Source organism: Cyclopterus lumpus, chromosome 2 (genome assembly GCF_009769545.1).
Source record: "Cyclopterus lumpus isolate fCycLum1 chromosome 2, fCycLum1.pri, whole genome shotgun sequence".
Taxonomy (NCBI): domain Eukaryota; kingdom Metazoa; phylum Chordata; class Actinopteri; order Perciformes; family Cyclopteridae; genus Cyclopterus; species Cyclopterus lumpus.
In genome coordinates this window covers 4,721,852-4,740,896 of record NC_046967.1, presented here as the reverse complement: position 1 = coordinate 4,740,896, position 19,045 = coordinate 4,721,852, and the positions used below count along the sequence as shown (strand labels likewise).

The following is a 19,045-nucleotide window of genomic DNA, read 5'->3' as shown; positions in this document are numbered from 1 at the left end:
ACTCAGGGATATTTGGATTTTTGTGGATGCTGTAGCTTGGGGTTGGAGTCTCTCTCTCTCTGACCTGTCCGGCGTGCAGACATGGGCCTCTCGTTACGCTCTGGGATTACCGTCGGCCTGCTCCTCACCTTGGCTCAGGTGATCGCCGTGACCTGCCAGGAAGACGCCAAGACAGGTGAGTGACAGCCGCCCAGACGGGACTGAGTGCGTGTGACTTGACTTGACGTGTTGCAGTTAATGACAGATTCATGCAAACAACATGGACATCTATCCCCTGCAGATATATATATATATATGCTCATAAAATCACAAGTTGCTTTACGTTCGACGCTACAAAGGCCGAATAGATAATGGTTCCTCCTGATTTTCTGTCCTCCAATGATTCACGAGCCCTGTGAAAACATTTACCTCTGTGTCTTTTTTTAGTTTTTGTGAATGTGACGGTTGTGTTTGTCTTTCCCATCATGGTCTTGTTTTACGAGGAAGGGGTTTGGGAGGTTTTCCCATCTCGTGCATATTTTTGTGTTTTACTTTCTGGGCTGCTCTTGCCTCCCAGCAACTGGACCACATGGGCCCTGTGGTTTGGGAACTAAAGGTTAAAATCACACCCACCAGCCAGGCCAGAGAGGCTTAATTAGAAGTGATGACTAAGATAGAAAATCATCTTGTGAAAAGTTGCAAAGTTGTCACTTCACGCTGCTGACACAATATCTACAAATGAAGGTCTCAAAGATGGACATGTGACAAAAAAAAGAAGTCTAACATAAAATGTCCCACTGAATGTGGCCCCCCCCCCAAAAAAAAAGGCTGCAGGACTATTTTGGTGCGAGGTCGAGGCTGAATGATGGGGTTTTGAGTGCCACGGCTATAATGATGTGGCCTTGCAGATGGGACGGACAAAAGCAGGCCACTAATTTTGGTCAGACTTCGGGCCAAAAGTCAGACAAGACACACCCAGAGAGAGAGGATGCTGGATATGAAATATGCCTCGCTCGTTTGCATCCAAGTTCACCTCCACTGGAGCTGAAGGAGGAGGAAGAAGGACTTTACTTAGAGATGTTTAGTCTGACAGGTCATGACGTGCAGAAGCTGTTTCTGTCCCAAAAACCAGAGGAAAGGTCGATTCTAGCAGGAAAAAAGGTGGACAATCAGTCAAAGCTAAATATGACAAACACTGACAAACAGGAAGAAGTCATAAAGTTGTTGTGCTTTATTGGAGTTGAAGGTTTGCAATAACTCTTCCAGTCTCCATGGTCTCCCTATGGCCTTTATGCTAAGCTATGCTAAATTATTACTTTAACGTCAATATAGCTTCTAGTTAAAAGAGTGTCTTTATGGGCTTGTTACCCTTTAAAATGAAGCTTTATCTGCACATGTCATTGGTTGTAACCAGTTAATCAATCCATTCAGACATGAAGCAAAGATTAGAGGATCGAATGAAAAATAAGCATAAACGTGTACTGCAGAAATATCAGTTTTAAAGTCGAGAATCATCTCCAAACCTCCCGGTTAAGAGCCAATAGGCAGCATGATGAGGATTGTAACAAAGAGCTTTTTAACTTGAGAATCATTTACACCTTCAAGAACTCAGAAATCAGCTGGCTTGAGTTTATTTGTCTCTCTCTCCACACATTTCATACTTGTTTTAAGGTTGATTTTAAGACTCAATACTGGATTCAATGGGCGATTAATTGGTAAATTACAGCAGTGGAATCTGGTCTGTGGTCTTCGTGTGGACATAATGAATGTAACGTGTATGTGTGTGACTGAACATTTCTTCTCAAATAGTCTCAGAAAACAACTCTCTTACTTAAACATGATTTAATTACTTTCTTACTTCCCTGTCTGCAAAAAGTGAGGGACAATTAAGATGAAGAAGATGAAAATAGCATTTTAATCATCTTGTGGAGTCCCAATGCCCAGCTTGGGAACCACTGGCCCAATGTACAGTTTATGTGGGCAGAATATTGTTTAATAATAAACCTGAGTTCAGGAGGTCTCTGCGTCTGCAAACCACATCGTCAGAGAGTTTCCACTTGAAAAGAAGCCCACAGTTAGTCACCATAATTGCTGTTGTGCTGTATATCTGAGCCGTAATCACATTTAAATGCCTACAAAGTATAGTTTTTGATCATAGGAGTTCCTTTCTGAACATGCTGCACAACTCTGCAGCCTGAATAAAGCTCCAGGAGTTGCTGTCTTCGTGTCGCAGCCTTCCAGCCGCTCCTCAGGGCGCAGCAGGTTTTCTAACAAGAGTTCTCCGGGTGTGGCAACTCTGTGCTCTCCCAAATAAAGACGGAACCACAAGTTCTACCCAAGCCAAACGTATAATACAGCCACGGTGGTTTCCTCTGAAATAACTCCAGTTTTTTGCGAAGCAGCCTCCTTCGCGGGGAGAGGCTCCACCACATAATCAGTACTTAGGATGTCCCGGAGCGGCCTGGATTAAAATATGCTCTCGCCGCTTGTAGCAGGTGGCCTTCTTTTTTCCTGATACTTTTCTTTCTTTCTTTTCCTGCATTGTAAAACAAATACACTGCAAAAAAAACACAAAAAAAAACATAATTTAATTTGATTTAATTGCCTTTAGTGCTGCAAATAATTACAATTATTTTCATTCCTTAAGAAACAACATCACAATTAGGGCTCTCTAATCCCATTTTGAATATTTGAACCCGGTGTTGAAACATTATGTTTATAAAGTGTAAAATGTTTTTTTTATTGTTCTAGTATTATTATTATTATTATTATTATTATTATTGTTGTCATTTTAATTGTACAAAACAACTGAATAAATCAAAGGACTTCATACACATTTGACTTATTTACCTATTTTCAATTCAATTCAATTCAGTTTATTTTGTATAGCCCAATATCACAAATTACAAATTTGCCTCAGAGGGCTTTACAATCTGTACACATACGACATCCCTGTCCCAGGTCCTCACATCGGATCAGGAAAAACTCCCCAAAAATAACCTTTGACAGGGAAATAAGGGAAGAAACCTTCAGGAGAGCAACAGAGGAGGATCCCTCTCCCCGGATGGACAGAAGCAATAGATGTCATGAGTACAGAATGAACAGAATTACAGAGTTACATAAACACATTACATGAATATGACAATGTATGAATGGAACTCCAATCCATGAAACAGAATGAGGTAGAGAGGAGGGGGGGGGCGGGGCATCAGCAGGGCCAACGCGGGAGGCCGGCTCACCAGGCATCAGACACCACCAGGTCCAATGGACCCTATGAGATGTGAAGTCACAAAGACTCAGGGGGAGGAAGCAGAGTTAAATGATTAATCATGAATTAAATCGGGCTGCACGGTGGTGTAGTGGCTAGCACTGTCGCCTCACAGCAAGAGGGCCGCGGGTTCAATTCCCGGTCGGAGCGGTCCTTCTGTGTGGAGTTTGCATGTTCTCCCCGTGGCAGCGTGGGTTCTCTCCGGGCTCTCCGGCTTCCTCCCACAGTCCAAAGACATGCTGCAGGTTAATTGATCTCTAAATTGCCCATAGGTGTGAATGTGAGAGTGAATGGTTGTATGTCCCTACATGTGCCCTCGATGGACTGGCGAGGGTGTCCCCTGCCTTCGCCCTATGTCAGCTGGGATAGGCTCCAGCGCCCCCGCGACCCTAATGAGGATAAGCGGTATGGATGGATGGATGGATGGATGGATGGATGGATGGATGAATTAAATCTCACCACCTAGTGGTGGGATTTAATTCACAGCCCGGAGGTGTCGACTCCAACCACAGTCTAGTCACTGGCTGCTGATCGTCGGTGCCTTGCTCAATTGCAGTGTCTGTCATCTAATTGTTACCGTAACACATAGTTTGGAAATACATTTTTGGTTTTCTGCAAATTCACCTAAAATACATCATGTCATTCTGTTTTTTCGACCCTACTCTTGGCAACATGTGATAATATTTTTTTTTTGAAGTCTGGTTTTCAGACAGATGACTGAAACTTCAGCAGTTATGCAAGTATTTTAAAGTTGTATTTTGAGTTCTAGAGACGAGCATGCAAGACTAGCTTGGGCTATACATGCATATATATATATATATATATATATATATATATATATATATATATATATATGTGTATATATGTATATATATATATATATATATATATATATATATATATTGTATATACATGAGGCATTAGTTCATGCTGTTTGATATTAATATTATAAATGAAATGCATTTAACACAGTTTGGTGACCTGGGAGTGACAGATAAGAGAAGAAAAAGATCACATTTCCCATCATGCAACTCAGTGACATCCTTTTGTTGTACATTCCAGCTTTCAAACCTTGTAGCCCTTTGGCCTCCATACATTATACAACAGTTAGAGGCTGAGTGGAGCTCCTCGTGACTATAAGCTCCCTCTGATGTGTAGAATCTATGGAATCTCCCTTTAAGACTGCTGGATCATAATTATGAGGCTTTCAGGGTTTTTATTGCATTGCTTGATAATGGGTGCAGCCTACTGGCCAGAGGGGGAAGTACAGTTACATTAGCTTGTTATGGTATTGAGGTATGTCCTCAAAGATGTGTTTGTTTAACTGCATGTTATTAAATCAAACAATAGCATACAGTACTATGTTTAGGTAGTGTTAGCCTTGTTGGACCACCTTTGCCGACATACACCTCCTGTGTTATTTAAAAAATGGGGTGTATGAATGGGTGAATGATAGCATTTGAATGGTTGAAAGACTAGAACAAGTAAAGGTCCATTTCCCATTAGATTGTTTTGGTTAGTGAGTGCATCATATTAGTTCAACCTGTGATCTAATTATCCAGAATAAGTGAAAACACCTGTAGAAACAGACATTTAGATATTTTAAAGTTTTTACTGCAGACAGAAATAATCAGAAATAATAAACGGGTTAGAAATATCTGTTTTGCTTTCGTAGAGCTTTATACAACTGAATATCATGTGTTTAGACAGGAAGCACGGCTGTAGGTGGAAGCAGTGGGTGTTGTAATGAACATAACTATTCAATTCAGTTTATTTTGTATAGCCCAATATCACAAATTACAAATTTGCCTCAGAGGGCTTTACAATCTGTACACATACGACATCCCTGTCCCAGGACCTCACATCGGATCAGGAAAAACTCCCCAAAAATAACCTTTGACAGGGTAAAAAAAGGGAAGAAACCACACCAGTAGGTCCAGTAAGGTGACACTGGTCTTCTGTGGTCCCAGTGTTACTTCTGCTGCTCGCCTTCACCACAGGCGTCACAAGCTGAGTCTACAGTTGTTTTTTTTGTTTTTTAGCAATTACAGACCCACAAGAATCATGATTGGTTTAAACCTCTGGAGGAGAAGTTTGTGTCTTTTCTGACTGCATGTCTCAGAGATTGGCCAAATATGTAAAGTAATTATAGTGAACTTTTTTTTTGTACTGGCGGGTTTGATGCAATAAGCATTGCCCTATAGTTAAGGAAAATTGTTTATTACATGTTTATTTTGCCCCATGATGATGTTCACCATCAGTGCCAACTGAAAAGGCATCACCCACAATACGGATAGCTGCAGCATGGACAATATAACTGGTTATGCATATTCAATGTTTTACAGAGCAGACTTTAATGTGGGTGTGCATGGTGCATAAATATCCACCTTTACGAATCAATATTAACTTTATTAATGTGGATATTTTCTGTGGTTTTAAAATAGAAGAGACTTGTTTATCCACTGGAATGATCACTTTGCACACTCATCTTTGAAGCGGATGCTTATCTTTTGGAGAAAGGCGAGACTGAAAAGCTATATAAATAGCATCCATATGGAAGTTTTAAACCAACTATCAGCTGAGAAAGAGGGACCTCGGGTACTGATGTCCGTTGCCCCCCCAAGTGCAAGTGCTGCCCCATGTGCTTGGCTGCAGCACAGCGGCCTGTCACTGGCACACAGACTTGTAACTGCTGGTGCTCTTTGTCCCCCAGCCGTAAGGCTCTTCTTCAGGCACCACCCTGTGCACACAACCTCGATAGGATTTATTTTTTATTCTACAGTATTGTGTTCAGAGTTTCCCTTTGACTGTATACAAAAGGAACGTTTTTCTCAACCAATTTTCTGCGACACAAAAGGAAGTTGAGCGAGTAATTTCCCAAAGGAACACACCACATTTGGTCAATAACAAATAAGGTGCGTTCCTTTCGGAAATTCTTACCTCCTTCACCGCGTTCTATGCCGTGTTGTTCATTGCACTTTAAATGCACTTTTGATGACAGTAATTAACACATTGTTTGGTCTTTACACCTCTTGTGAGTTGCTTTCAATTTCAGCAGCAAAAGTATTGACAGAGTGTTTCTTTATTGACAAAGATGCACTTTTTAAAGCCCGTACGTCCACAGTTTTAAAGACAACAGATTAGTCGGCTGCACAAGGATTTGTTTTTTTGACAGACAAAAACTAAACCTAAAATCACAAAAATATCTAGTCAGAGGGGCTTTAATAGACATGACTACTTCTACCCTGGCATTAAAACTGAGCATGTTAGAGTATGTTGTTGGTAAAAGATGAACACCACTCTAATTAGACAACATGGTGTCAACCATCTCCTAATTCTTGGCAAGAAAGCGAAAGAAAAGTATCAAATGTTGAACTTGACTGTTGAAATTCAAAACCACTTCCGGATGCTAATTCCATGTCTCTGTGTTATCTGTTGTCATAAAGACACCTGCACAGAAAATGGAAACATCTACGCCCACAATGACATGTGGAACCCAGAGCCGTGCCGGATCTGTGTGTGCGTTACGGGGACCGCCGTGTGTGAGGACGTGGTTTGCGAGGACCTCGGCGCCTGTCAGAAAACAGTGACCCCCGAGGGCGAGTGTTGCCCTGTGTGCTTGACTGCAGCTCCGTCACTAGCCTCCGGTTCAGACCCCACAGCAGGTAAAGTTGTTTATAATCCCGTCATATTGTTGGGTGTTCGGTGCAAGCTTCTTTTAAGATGTCCGTCCTCTGTTGCAGCTACAGATGAGAAGGTAAAGGAAAGCTGCTCGGTCGATGGGGAGGTCCACCAGCACAACAACATCTGGAAACCGGAGCCTTGTCGCGTGTGCGTTTGTGACAATGGTGTCGCCGTCTGCGACCAGGTGCAGTGTGAACTGCTGCCCGGCTGCGAGAAGGCGGTCACGCCTGACGGGGAGTGCTGCCCCGTGTGCGACAGCTTCGCAAGCGCCAGGAGGTCGATAGGTGAGACCAATCAGAATCAATGGTTTAGTGGAATTGGACTTGGATTTGGTGCCTAACAATAAAGAACAGTGCAAAAGATATAATAAAAATGAGAAAATGTTCAATAGAATATGAAGGTAATATAAGAATACATTACAATATGTAATTAAAGTGTTAGAAATAATGTGAAAGTGCATGACTTTTAGAGGGTGTTAAGACTACCTCACTGGTTGACAATTATTGATTTAATCATAAAGTTTAATAGCAGTTTGTTTATCTTTCATGAAAATTGCTAAATACGGTAGAAATCAAATAAATTACATAAATAATTTAGGCAAGGAAGAGTATGTCTCTTTTCAGACAAAATTTAAAAATACAAATGTAAGTAACTTTCTTTTAATGTGTTTTTCCAAAAGAAATGATGAGCTTCAAGGTAAGTCATGGTTCATTCTGACATTTAGCAATATTTAAAAACAAATATCAACTGTGTTGTAAGTTTTAAATATGTTTCATTTATAGGGACCGAAAGGGGAACCAGGCGATATCCCATATGTATGTAATCTTACAATTTTGCGTGTATTTTACATTCAATTGCTATATATATTTCTGCTTCTAATAAGTTAAAGTTGAAATTTTGTTTCGTTACAAATGCTGTTCTTTCTTGTTACTCTCAGGTGGTGGGGCTCCCTGGACCTTCAGGACCCTCGGTGGGTTTTTGATTTTACTCTCTCTATTGTTTGTTTTTTTAACTGATAATATGTAGAAGATATAAGGCTAAAGAAATTAACGATAATTTACGACAGAAGGATTGTAATAATCTCTTTTCACTAAGATCGACACTAGAGGGCACCAGAATGTCATCATCCTGCAGAATATTATTATAAAGTAATAACTGCAGTGATGTTTGTCAACCTGCTTTCTTGGAAAGGCAAAGAAATTAACCTGCATCTGTGCAAAGACTAATGGGCCTATTTCATAATGATTTACATTGCTAACAGCATATCTCATGTATACAATCTATATCTCTGATACTTGTGTTTCTGGTGCAGGGTCCTCCAGGAGCTCATGGAAACACTGGAAAAATAGGTTTCAAAGGCAGACGGGTCAGTCCGGATGAATATTTTTGAAGCTGTGAATCTACAAATTAATCTGCTCATTCTGCAAGCTTTCATTTAAAAAACATCAGTAGTAATAAGTCTTCGTCATTCACCCTGCAGGGATTGACGGGGCCTCAAGGATTTGACGGAGAGCCCGGTGTGCCAGGAAATCCAGGAGAGCCAGGACCCCCGGGCCACCCTTCACACCACGGGGTGAGTTTGTCTCAAAGTTTCATAGATTTTCCTTTAAACATTCCTTTGCTTAACATTTCTCTTAAATCCTATTCCTACCAAAAAGGGCAACCTGGTGACACAGATGGCTGCAGGCTTCGGGGAGAAGTCCGGTCTGGCTGGGATGGTGTCGGGAACCAGGGTGAGTGCTGCACAGCGGCGTAAGAGTACATTACATTTGTGTACACAAAACACAACATTTTGGAGATGATGTTCAATTTAACTCACTGTGTGTGAAATGTGTTCATTTCAGGGTGAATCAGGACCACGAGGACCTTCAGGGTTGCCTGGACAACAAGTATGTTTTCTCCTCCAAGCAAAGATTAGATGACCTAATTTTTGTCATTTTTTAAGTTACTATCTCCATCACCTCTGTTTAGGGTCCACCAGGGGCTCAGGGATATCCAGGGGATGCCGGAGACCCGGGACCGATGGTAGGAACATTTCTGCCTCTTCATATCATATTTTATATTTTTAAAGTATCTATGAGGAGCAAATCTCAACTTGTCTCTGAACCGGCAGTACGAGATCTAAATGTAACTGTGCTCTAGAAAAACGGTGTTCCTGAGTCCTTGTGTGTGTTCACAGGGGGAACCGGGTCACCGAGGACCAGACGGGCCTCTTGGGAAAACTGGACCTGATGTGAGTCAAAATGCAGAGTATACTGTTAGTATTATCAGTAGTTATTCATTAGTAATGATCTTTTATTAATTACTTTTCCTGATCAGGGTGAGGCTGGAGCTGCAGGTGGTGCCGGAGAACCAGGATTTCCAGGATCTTTGGTAAGTCCCAGTCCTCCATCATAAACAAGCAACATTATACACTTTATTTATCCACACTGATTATGATCTAAAGACTTTCTTTGCAAAGAGTGTGTGTTGATTATTTCTTTAAATTCAGGGTGCAAGAGGATTCCCAGGACTTCCTGGTCATCCAGGACTGAAAGGCCACAAGGTAGTCACACAAGAAATATCATCAAAACTTGTACTCACTTTTCATGCTTTAATGTAAGAAACATCACAGACTTATTACATTATTGTTCATTTAAATCTCTGCAACAGGGAACTAGCGGTCTTTCCGGGCCAAAAGGAGAGTCTGGAGCGCTCGGAACTAAGGTATGAAGTCGTTGTCTAATGTTCTTAAAGTGGACAATTCATCACATTATAAAAGGGACAATTCAGCACCTTCAATGTGGAACTCCAATCAGTGTTGGTGGCAAATGTAAACCATTAAAGCAATAGCTTGGGCAAGCTGAGGTCTTCTGCTCAAGGAGCCGAGCCGGCACTGCCTACATGTACCAGGATGCATTGCATATTTCATATAGGGACGGATTAAATACATCTTTCAATCCTTCCTCGTTGTCCTTCAGGGTAAATCTGGTACTCCGGGTGTGATGGGTGCTGCAGGCCCACTGGTAGGCAATGCATTGCAGAGAACAGATCACAGAGCATCTCATACAGCTGTCAGTCACACAGATGCTGAGCCAGTGTTTTGTTTCAGGGACCGGCGGGCATGCAGGGAGAAAGAGGCCGATCCGGACCGACTGGTCCTCTGGTAAGAAACACCAAACGTCTTCGGCCGGTCAGGAAAAGGAGCTGGAGGGTTGAGTGATTTTCTTTCTCTTTTAGGGAAAACGTGGTGAAAGCGGCCATGTTGGCAAACCCGGTCCTCTGGTAAGGAATTATATCTAATATTGTTGTTATTTATTCCAAAATAAATGTTTTGACTATTAAACAACATTTGCTTTCACTACAGGGTCCAATAGGAATCCCCGGAGTTATAGGATTTCCCGGTAACGCAGGAATGAAGGTGAGATACTCTTTCTAAAAGTTTTCTATAACATGATTCCTTTTTTCATATGCATGTTATTTAGCTGTTATTTAGTAAATTGTATATTGTGGCCGAACCAACACTGTAACTGTTATGCTCCTCTGAACATAACTTTGACACTCTTTAGTATTAAAATTTAAAGCAAAAATAAATAACTCTCAATCTCAAAATGTTGTCCTGGGGCGCAGGGAGAAGCAGGACCAACAGGGGTCAGAGGAAGTCTAGGACAGCAGGGTCCCAGAGGGGACGGCGGTCACGTGGGACCAGTTGGGCCATCAGGCCTGCAGGTGTGTTACAATTTCATTGTTGGCGTTTCATTTCTAAACTGTGAAAGTGAGCACATGCTGTTGGTCTGTATTTGGCTTTAGGTGAATGATTATGAGTTCATATTTTTTAACAGGGTGCCTCAGGACCTGACGGAGCTCCAGGTGGGCGTGGATCTGGAGTAAGTATATAACACCATAAGTTATGGAGCACATCTCTGTCTGTAAATCTGTCTTTAACTTAAATCTGCCTCTGCTCCCTCTCCCCCTCAGGGTCTCGCAGGTGTCCAGGGTCCAGCAGGGATGTTGGGGCAACCCGGTCCCCCCGGCCCCCAGGGAACTACAGGAACATCAGGACCGAAAGGCCAATTGGTACAAGCTCCCGTTGCCTCTAACTGTCTTTGATGAAGTCGGTCTCCTTCTCCAGTTTGTGGCTCATATCACAGAGAGCCTAATGTTTTGACATCCAGCTTGTCTGATCCTCCTCTACAGGGTGAGGCTGGACTGTTTGGATTCAAAGGAGATGCTGGATTCAAAGGAGAAAGAGTAAGCTGAGAAAAGTCCATTTTGATTGTTATTTTGGCGGAGTGAGTCCAATGATCGAATGGCTGATTATTGATTGCTGGGTTAGGGCGACCATGGTATTCCAGGTCCATTGGGCCCGATGGGAGAGGACGGGAAACGTGGACTCCGAGGTGATGCTGGATCCTTAGGCCCTTCAGGAGCTCAAGGAGAGACAGTCAGTCGACTTCTATTTCATGTTTAAGAAAACTACATTTACAATCTTTTAAGCAGAAGATCTTAGGGCCTGACATGTATCTGGAAACAGCTGTTCTTTTGTTTCTAGGGAGCTCCAGGAAATAGAGGTTTCCCAGGTGGAGATGGTTTACCAGGACAAAAGGTGAGGGCACTGAACATGCACATCATTTAATAACGTGTTAATTATGTTTATTCCAGACCATGACGTGTGTTTCTGTGCTTCTGAACCAAACAGGGAGCCCTGGGTGAGAGAGGACTGTCGGGGTCGACCGGCGCCAAAGGTTTATCTGGAGATCTAGGACGTAATGGAGAGTCAGGCCTAACAGGAGCTCGGGTACAGCAGACATATCATTTATTGTGCAAGGAAATTATTATGTGTGTAGACAGAAAGTCAGAGCAACTTCACATCGGGAGATAATCTTGTATTTGCTGACCTCCAGTGGTTTAACCTTTGACCTCGCTGCAGTGATGTAGAACTGTACCTCTGGGTGTGTCAGTACACTGTGACATCACTGTTGGGGGCGTGGTTACAGATGCAACAGTCAAAACATGAAAGAAAGCATGAAATCTGAAAGGAAATAGTAAATATCAAGAGTATTCTTCTCCGTCTAGATTACTGTACAATATTCATAGAATAATAACTTCAGAGAATGAGATGCAACTTGTGTCGGATTTCACAGGGTCTGACAGGACTTCTTGGCGCCCAGGGATCAGAGGGAAAGCAAGGGCCGATGGTACGATACACATGCATACCAACACAGTGAAATAAGAACTCATCCTTTCCCCGAACCAATGTTATTAACATTTCCTTTGGTTCATCCAGGGCTCAGCCGGAGACGACGGCAAACAGGGCCCAGCTGGGTCGACGGGGGGCCGAGGGTCAGCGGGACCGATGGGCCTGCCGGGACCGAAAGGCTTTGCTGTTAGTACATATTGTATATTCAACATGTGTAGTCAGATATTTTGTGCAGCAACAGATGACAGTGACTTCTGTGGCTCATGATTTTCAGGGTGATGCTGGGAAGATTGGAGAGGCTGGCAGCTCCGGGTCTCCAGGTCAAAGGGCAAGTTACTTTCATATTGAACTATATTTTAAACTGTATTCATGCTATATACTAAATCAAATCATAAATACATCAGTAATGTCCTGATAGAGTCTGTGTCTCTCTTCTAGGGGGTGAATGGAAAAGATGGAGAGGAAGGCGCTGCCGGTCCAGCTGGTCCAGCTGTAAGCTTCCAACTGTCCATACATCCTCATCATCAATAATTTGATAACATGATGTTGAGATGATTTATACTGTTTTTGCTTTTCTTCAGGGTCTTTCAGGAAAGAGGGGAGAGCAGGGACCACAGGGACTGCATGGTTTCCAGGTACACTGCATTAAAAAAAATACTTTATTTGAACATATTGAGTATTCCAATTCTTTCTTTTTTAAATATTGATATTAGCATTAAATATTTTTTTTTCTGTGTTTATTAGGGTTTGCCAGGATTACCAGGACCACCCGGAGAGTCAGGAAAACCAGGTGTTGAGGTAAGACAAAAGAAAAAGAGTTTTTAAAAAGAGATTATAGTTAAATACACTTTTATTTAGAAGCCCTTACTATATTATCGCATTATGCATAATGCGTTTGTTCCCAGGGTCTTGCTGGAGAAGCTGGTGTTAGTGGAGGAACCGGTCTCAGGGTGAGTCCATTACTGTTCTCTCACCGCTTTAAAGGTGTCACTCTCATTTCAGAACCAAATGTCTTCCATCACTCACAGTATGTTATTTAATGCAATGAGGAATTGTTGCGTGACTTTATCCCCGGGTCGTTCTCACAGGGAGAAAGAGGACCTCCAGGAGAGAGAGGGGGAATCGGGTCCAATGGGCTGCAGGGATCTAAAGGTAGTCCAGGTGGACCAGGACCAGATGGGCCAAAGGTATTGTAACCACAAAGACGCTAATCCATGCAGAACTTTGCTGCTTCTAAATCCTGTTGGCAATGAGCGATACCGGAGATGTGTCATCCATTTCAGGGTAGCATCGGTCCTAAGGGTGCTGCTGGAGAGGGGGGAGGTCCAGGACTTCAGGGGATGTCCGGAGAGAGAGGCATATCCGGACCTTCAGGCCCGAAGGGAGATGCAGTAAGTCAACTATTAGAGATACAATCTCCACTACCATGACCCCCAGTGGAGGAGGATGAACCTGAGGCACTGACAAGGTTGGTTTCTTCTAACAGGGCTCTGCTGGAGGGGGCGGACTGGAGGGGAACGCCGGAGCTGACGGTGCACGGGTGAGTCGATGGACTAAAAACTAACCTGCCAGTGACTGATAATCTTAAACTTGAGTTTTCTTATTTGTAATCATTGTGTTTCATTGGATTAAAAGGGGCTTCCAGGTGCTGTGGGACCTGCTGGTTCTAGTGGACCCAATGGAGAGAGGGTGAGTTCAAAAGCACCCGTTAAACATATCTGTTAAACCTGGAAATGGTTGTGTAATTGACAAAATTGGTAATATTTGAGAGAAAAAGAGTAGACTAAAGGAAGGCTCTAAAGAAGGGAAAGAGCAAATAATAATGATTGTCAGGCCGGAGCTATTTAAGAACTTAAATTAGTAAAATGACAAAATCCTTTAATTAACTTGTTCCTTTATTCAGGGTGAAACCGGCCCATCAGGACCTGCAGGACGCCGAGGCACCAGAGGAATCGCTGTCAGTACAACTTTATATTTTACAACTGACATTAAACTGAAGAGAAATATCCTTTGAATGACTTCACTTCCGTTTCTTCTTGATAAAGTGTGTATTTGTGTGATGACATTAACAGGGTTCCACTGGTTCCACTGGTCCTGCTGGCGCTGTTGGCTTCCCTGGATCTGCTGTAAGTGGCAGGGCAGTCATGTCCCAAATATACAGATGAATAAACCAAAAAATGGCATGATTCATTTCCTGCTTCTGTCAAAGGGTCCTGATGGTCAACCTGGGGTAAAAGGTGACGCAGGTGAGGCAGGTCTGAAGGGAGAGGGAGGAGCTCCTGGACCACAGGGGATGGCTGGGAAATCAGGAGGACAGGTAAACACATTGAACTATAAACTGGGGGGAGAAAAAATGGTCCAACAACATGTCTACATGCTACTCGTGTGTGTGTGTGTGTGTGTGTGTGTGTGTGTGTGTGCGTGTGTGTGTTTATAGGGGCCTGTTGGTGTGACGGGACTGAAAGGTGGCAGAGGAACACTGGGGCCAACGGTGAGTTATGCTCCATCTTTAATTTCTTTGTTTCTAACTTTAGCTTGGTGTATAAACAGTCTTTAGACTACAACGGATAGTCAGGTCTGCAGAGAGAACTATTAGTTCCAGCCTGCCCTCCACCCTGGACTTGTACACCTCCAGAGTCAGGAAGCGGGCTGGAAAGATCACTACAGACCCTTCACACCCTGTATACAAGCTGTTCCAACTCCTCCCCTCTGGTAGGCGCTACAGAGCACTGTACGCCCAAACCACCAGACACAGGAACAGCTTCTTCCCACTGGCCGTCACTCTGATGAACACTTAATCACCTCCATCTGCACTACTTGCACTATTACCACCTTTCTGCACTAACATCCTCAATTTATTGTCATTGTTGTTATTTTTTATATTGTACATATATGTTGCTACCCTGTTGTCTTTAATGTATTTTTATATTTGTCATTTAAATATGTATGTACGACGAGAGCGTACGTGTAACCAGAGTCAAATTCCATGTATGTGCACACATATATGGCCAATAAAGCTGATTCTGATTCTGATTATGTTATTATTATTAAAGTGCATCTTATTGGGAGTGTGTTCTTCCCACAGGGCTCTACTGGTTTTCCTGGGCTGCCCGGAGGAGTTGGACCAGTTGGCTCTAATGTGAGTTAATTGGTTATAAAATGTGTTTCAACCTAATGCCTCCAGTGGATTCATTAAGTCACAGTTGCTTTTCCTGGACTCTGGACTGAGGGCAGATTGTGTGTGTGTGTGTGTTTGTGTGTGTGTGTGTGTGTGTGTGTGTGTGTGTGTGTGTGTGCGTGCGTGTGTGTTTCAGGGTGCTGTTGGGGAAGACGGGCCAATAGGAGCTCCAGGAAAGTCGGGAGCTGCTGGGGTCATCGGGGAGAACGGAGCTCCAGGACATCAAGGAGAGAGCGGCGCTTCAGGGGCACCGGGCAGCTCTGGAGAGAAGGGAGACTCCGGAGAGGACGGCCCTGGGGTAAGACGATCACCTTTGTGTGATGCTCTAGCAGCGGCCTTACACAAACACATCCTGAGGTGTTTCAATCGCTTGTCTGCTCTTGTGTTTATCCGCCAGGGGCCGGATGGGCCTCTGGGACCTGCTGGCGCCGCAGGGCAGCGAGGCATTGTGGGTCAGCCTGGACTGAGAGGGGAGGCGGGCTTGCTGGGACTGCCTGGTCCTGCTGTGAGTATTCACTGTTCTTTGTTTTAGCCGCACAAAGCCACACTACGTCTTGCGTTGATTGATTTGTTGATTGATTTATCCCTCAGGGCCCACCTGGAAAAGCCGGAGCGTCTGGAGTTCAGGGCGGCACGGGGCCCGCTGGTGGAGTTGGTTCATCAGGAGCCAAAGGTCCAAGAGGAGACGCCGGCCCTGAGGTTTGTGGAGTTTCTACCTCACAATCTCGTGAAAACATGAACCACTGTACGCCAGTGGTTCATATAGTTACATGTTAGATAATATAGTATAACTTGGTGTTTAGGTCCCTTTTGAGTACTTTATCATGTCATATATGTTTTTTCAGGGTATCGCTGGAGCAGAGGGCCCTCCTGGGAAAGACGGTCTCGTAGGGGCCAGGGTAAGATCTTTAGTGGACAGGATGTGCTAATGCTACCATGCATATGGCTGCGTGTACTAACCGGCTTGTCTTTCCAGGGAGACCGGGGTAATGCTGGTCCAGAGGGTCTGGCCGGCACTTCAGGGTCTCCAGGAAATGAGGGTTCTGTGGGGATGACGGGCGGTCCAGGACAAAGGGGCAAGAACGTGAGTTTCACAAAAAATAATTTGCTACGTCTGTCAATCACAGCTGATTGATTGCTTGTTTTGAGTTTAGGGTGCCACAGGATCCTCTGGACCCCAAGGAGCAACTGGAGTACGGGGGAAAGTGGTAAGCAGGACATAGGAATGTTTGACCTTGTTGATACCCCAAAACATCAACTTAAAACTTTACGAGTGAAACATTGTTTTCTCATGCTGCATCTAACTTTAGGGCCCTCAAGGACCACAGGGAGAGAAAGGAGCAGCTGGAGAACAAGGAGATCGGGGACAGAAAGGACACAGAGGGTTCACCGGGCTCCACGGTTTGCCAGGAACAACTGTAAGCAAAGTGTTTATAGTACTTCTCGTCTTTTGGATACTTCACACACTACTGTAATGGTACTGAATGTTTCAGACGATGAGATGTCATAATTTTTTATTGCAGGGCGCCACAGGCGATGCTGGGGCAACAGGTATTTTTGGACCAGCTGGGCCAAGGGTGAGTGTACAACAGCACCATGCAACTGCATGTGAAGCTCTGTCTTATTAAACAGTGTTGATGACTCACTCTCATACCGTACAGGGTCCTCCAGGAGTGGCCGGTCCTCCAGGAAAGGAAGGAAATATCGGTCAGCCCGGACCAATGGGCGCTCCTGGAAGCAGAGGTTCCAGTGGGGACATCGGGGCACAGGTGACACAAGATGACGTCCAAGATGACAAGCAATCCGCTTATAAGACATGTTCAGTGACTGCAATGATGTGTTGTTGTTAGGAATCAACCTCTCGGGATCATAAGCTTCATTGTTGAGAAATCATATCAAGGGTTTTAGGGCTTTATCCTTTTCCTTGTCAGGGTCCACCTGGTGATGCAGGACCGTCCGGCGCTCCAGGCCCCCCTGGCCCTCCCACCGCGGGTCTGCAGGACCTCTTCGGTGCCGCTTACGATTACGACGGGAACGCCCGCGCACCAGACGTCGAGTTCTTAGAGGACGATGTGGCTGCCGATCCTCCTCATCTTCCAGAGATCAATCAAGATGAAGCCCTCCCCAATAAGAAGTCGGCCATCCTGCGTGCAGACACCGGAGTCCATGCCACGCTGAAGACCCTCAGTGGACATCTGCAAAACCTCCGCAGTCCGGATGGCAGCAAGGTGAACCCTGGGAAAACCTGCCAGGACATCAAGCAGTGCTACCCCCAGAAGAAGAGCGGTGAGGCTCCTGTTTGCTGCTATCTATGTTTAGACCAGCACCACATATGTACTCTGACTTATTTATGTACCGTTTGATTCAGGTGACTACTGGATTGATCCAAATCAAGGAAGCATAAGAGATGCCATCAAGGTCTTCTGCAATATGGAAAATGGTGAAACCTGCATCTCCGCCAACCCGGCCAACATTCCCCGCAAAGCCTGGTGGACCAAATCCAGTCCCAGCGCCAACAAACCCATCTGGTTTGAAGCAGACATGAACAGTGGAACCAAAGTAAGAAATCTAAAACATATGCATTTCACGGCTTTGAAATCGTTCATGCCAAACACAATGGGTTTCGTAAGGAATCCAGTAATCATGTCACACTGTCATCCGATTTCAGTTCCACTACGGAAACAGTGAGGAGCAGCCCAACATGGTGGCGGTTCAGATGAAGCTGTTGCAGCTTCTGTCCAGAGAGTCGCACCAGAACATCACGTACCACTGCAGGAACAGCGTGGCGTACAAAGACGAGAGGAACACCAACCTGAAGAAGGCTCTGGTGCTCCGAGGCTCCAATGGCCAAGAGCTGAGAGCCCAAGGAAACGTGCGCCTCCGGTACACCGTCATCGAGGACGGCTGCACGGTGAGTCGTTACGGGAGACTCAAATTCATAAATCCGACATGACAGGAAGACACTTTTGCTGATTCACATGTCTTTCTCGTCCCTCAGAAATCAAACGGCGAGTGGGGCTCGACGGTTATCGAGTTCAGGACTCAAACTTCTGCCCGGCTGCCCGTCGTGGACGTGGCCCCCATGGACGTTGGGAAACCGGATCAGGAGTTCGGCCTGGACATCGGCCCTGTGTGCTTCTCATAAAAACAACACAAGATGGACAGAAACTGCCCTTTTTAGAGAAGCAATGTCATCACCAGTAAATTAGAGTATGTGGACTCGTCTCTCCGTGAGCGAACAAGTCGATGGAGGTTAGGTTCTTCTATACGTGGCTGCGTTTCACAAAAAGCTGTTGAAGTACGGTGCGCTTGCTGTGCGACCGGCAGGATGCTGACGTAATTTATTCACCTTGTCAATAAATGTATCTACGGGGAAATGCATGTGGAAAGAATAAAGTCTGAGGCGCTGACAAGAAACCTAAAAATAGTTTAGATGGATTGTAAAGTTGCGTAACCTCGAGAAAAAAGCCAATAATACAAAAGCTGAAAGAAAAAAAATGTAATATTAATATTAATATTATTATTATTATTATTATTATGTTGTAGCAAATATAAGCAATCAAATCTTTTTATTTGGCTTTCTTTTTCTCGAGTAAATGCACGTCCTGAGGCCTGGATATGGCAAGATTTAAATATAGCAATGACTGTAGTTCTTAATTGGAATAAAAACATTTCAATCATGCTTAAACCTAAATTTATGTGCAGGAACTAATTTACTCTTTCAACAGAAAAGCTTTGTATCTCCTTATAAAACCCC

At 44.1% G+C, this 19,045-nt stretch overlaps 1 protein-coding gene across 1 annotated transcript; it reads left to right on the top strand.

Moving 5' to 3' along the window:
- Positions 1 to 81: 81 nt before the first annotated feature.
- LOC117740296 (collagen alpha-2(V) chain-like) lies at positions 82 to 18,433 on the top strand. The gene is made up of 55 exons (XM_034546610.1): positions 82 to 175; positions 6,694 to 6,912; positions 6,991 to 7,215; positions 7,611 to 7,627; positions 7,869 to 7,901; positions 8,244 to 8,297; positions 8,412 to 8,504; positions 8,590 to 8,664; positions 8,776 to 8,820; positions 8,903 to 8,956; positions 9,111 to 9,164; positions 9,251 to 9,304; positions 9,423 to 9,476; positions 9,584 to 9,637; positions 9,892 to 9,936; positions 10,023 to 10,076; positions 10,151 to 10,195; positions 10,278 to 10,331; positions 10,541 to 10,639; positions 10,753 to 10,797; positions 10,889 to 10,987; positions 11,108 to 11,161; positions 11,247 to 11,354; positions 11,463 to 11,516; positions 11,610 to 11,708; positions 12,055 to 12,108; positions 12,198 to 12,296; positions 12,385 to 12,438; positions 12,549 to 12,602; positions 12,692 to 12,745; positions 12,855 to 12,908; positions 13,016 to 13,060; positions 13,199 to 13,297; positions 13,394 to 13,501; positions 13,597 to 13,650; positions 13,746 to 13,799; positions 14,014 to 14,067; positions 14,183 to 14,236; positions 14,320 to 14,427; positions 14,548 to 14,601; positions 15,196 to 15,249; positions 15,425 to 15,586; positions 15,686 to 15,793; positions 15,880 to 15,987; positions 16,134 to 16,187; positions 16,265 to 16,372; positions 16,443 to 16,496; positions 16,599 to 16,706; positions 16,812 to 16,865; positions 16,950 to 17,057; positions 17,220 to 17,339; positions 17,391 to 17,574; positions 17,657 to 17,847; positions 17,957 to 18,199; positions 18,287 to 18,433. Exons 1-55 carry the CDS (start codon positions 82 to 84, stop codon positions 18,431 to 18,433), a joined length of 4,683 nt encoding a protein of 1,560 aa, XP_034402501.1.
- The last annotated feature ends 612 nt before the right edge of the window (positions 18,434 to 19,045 follow it).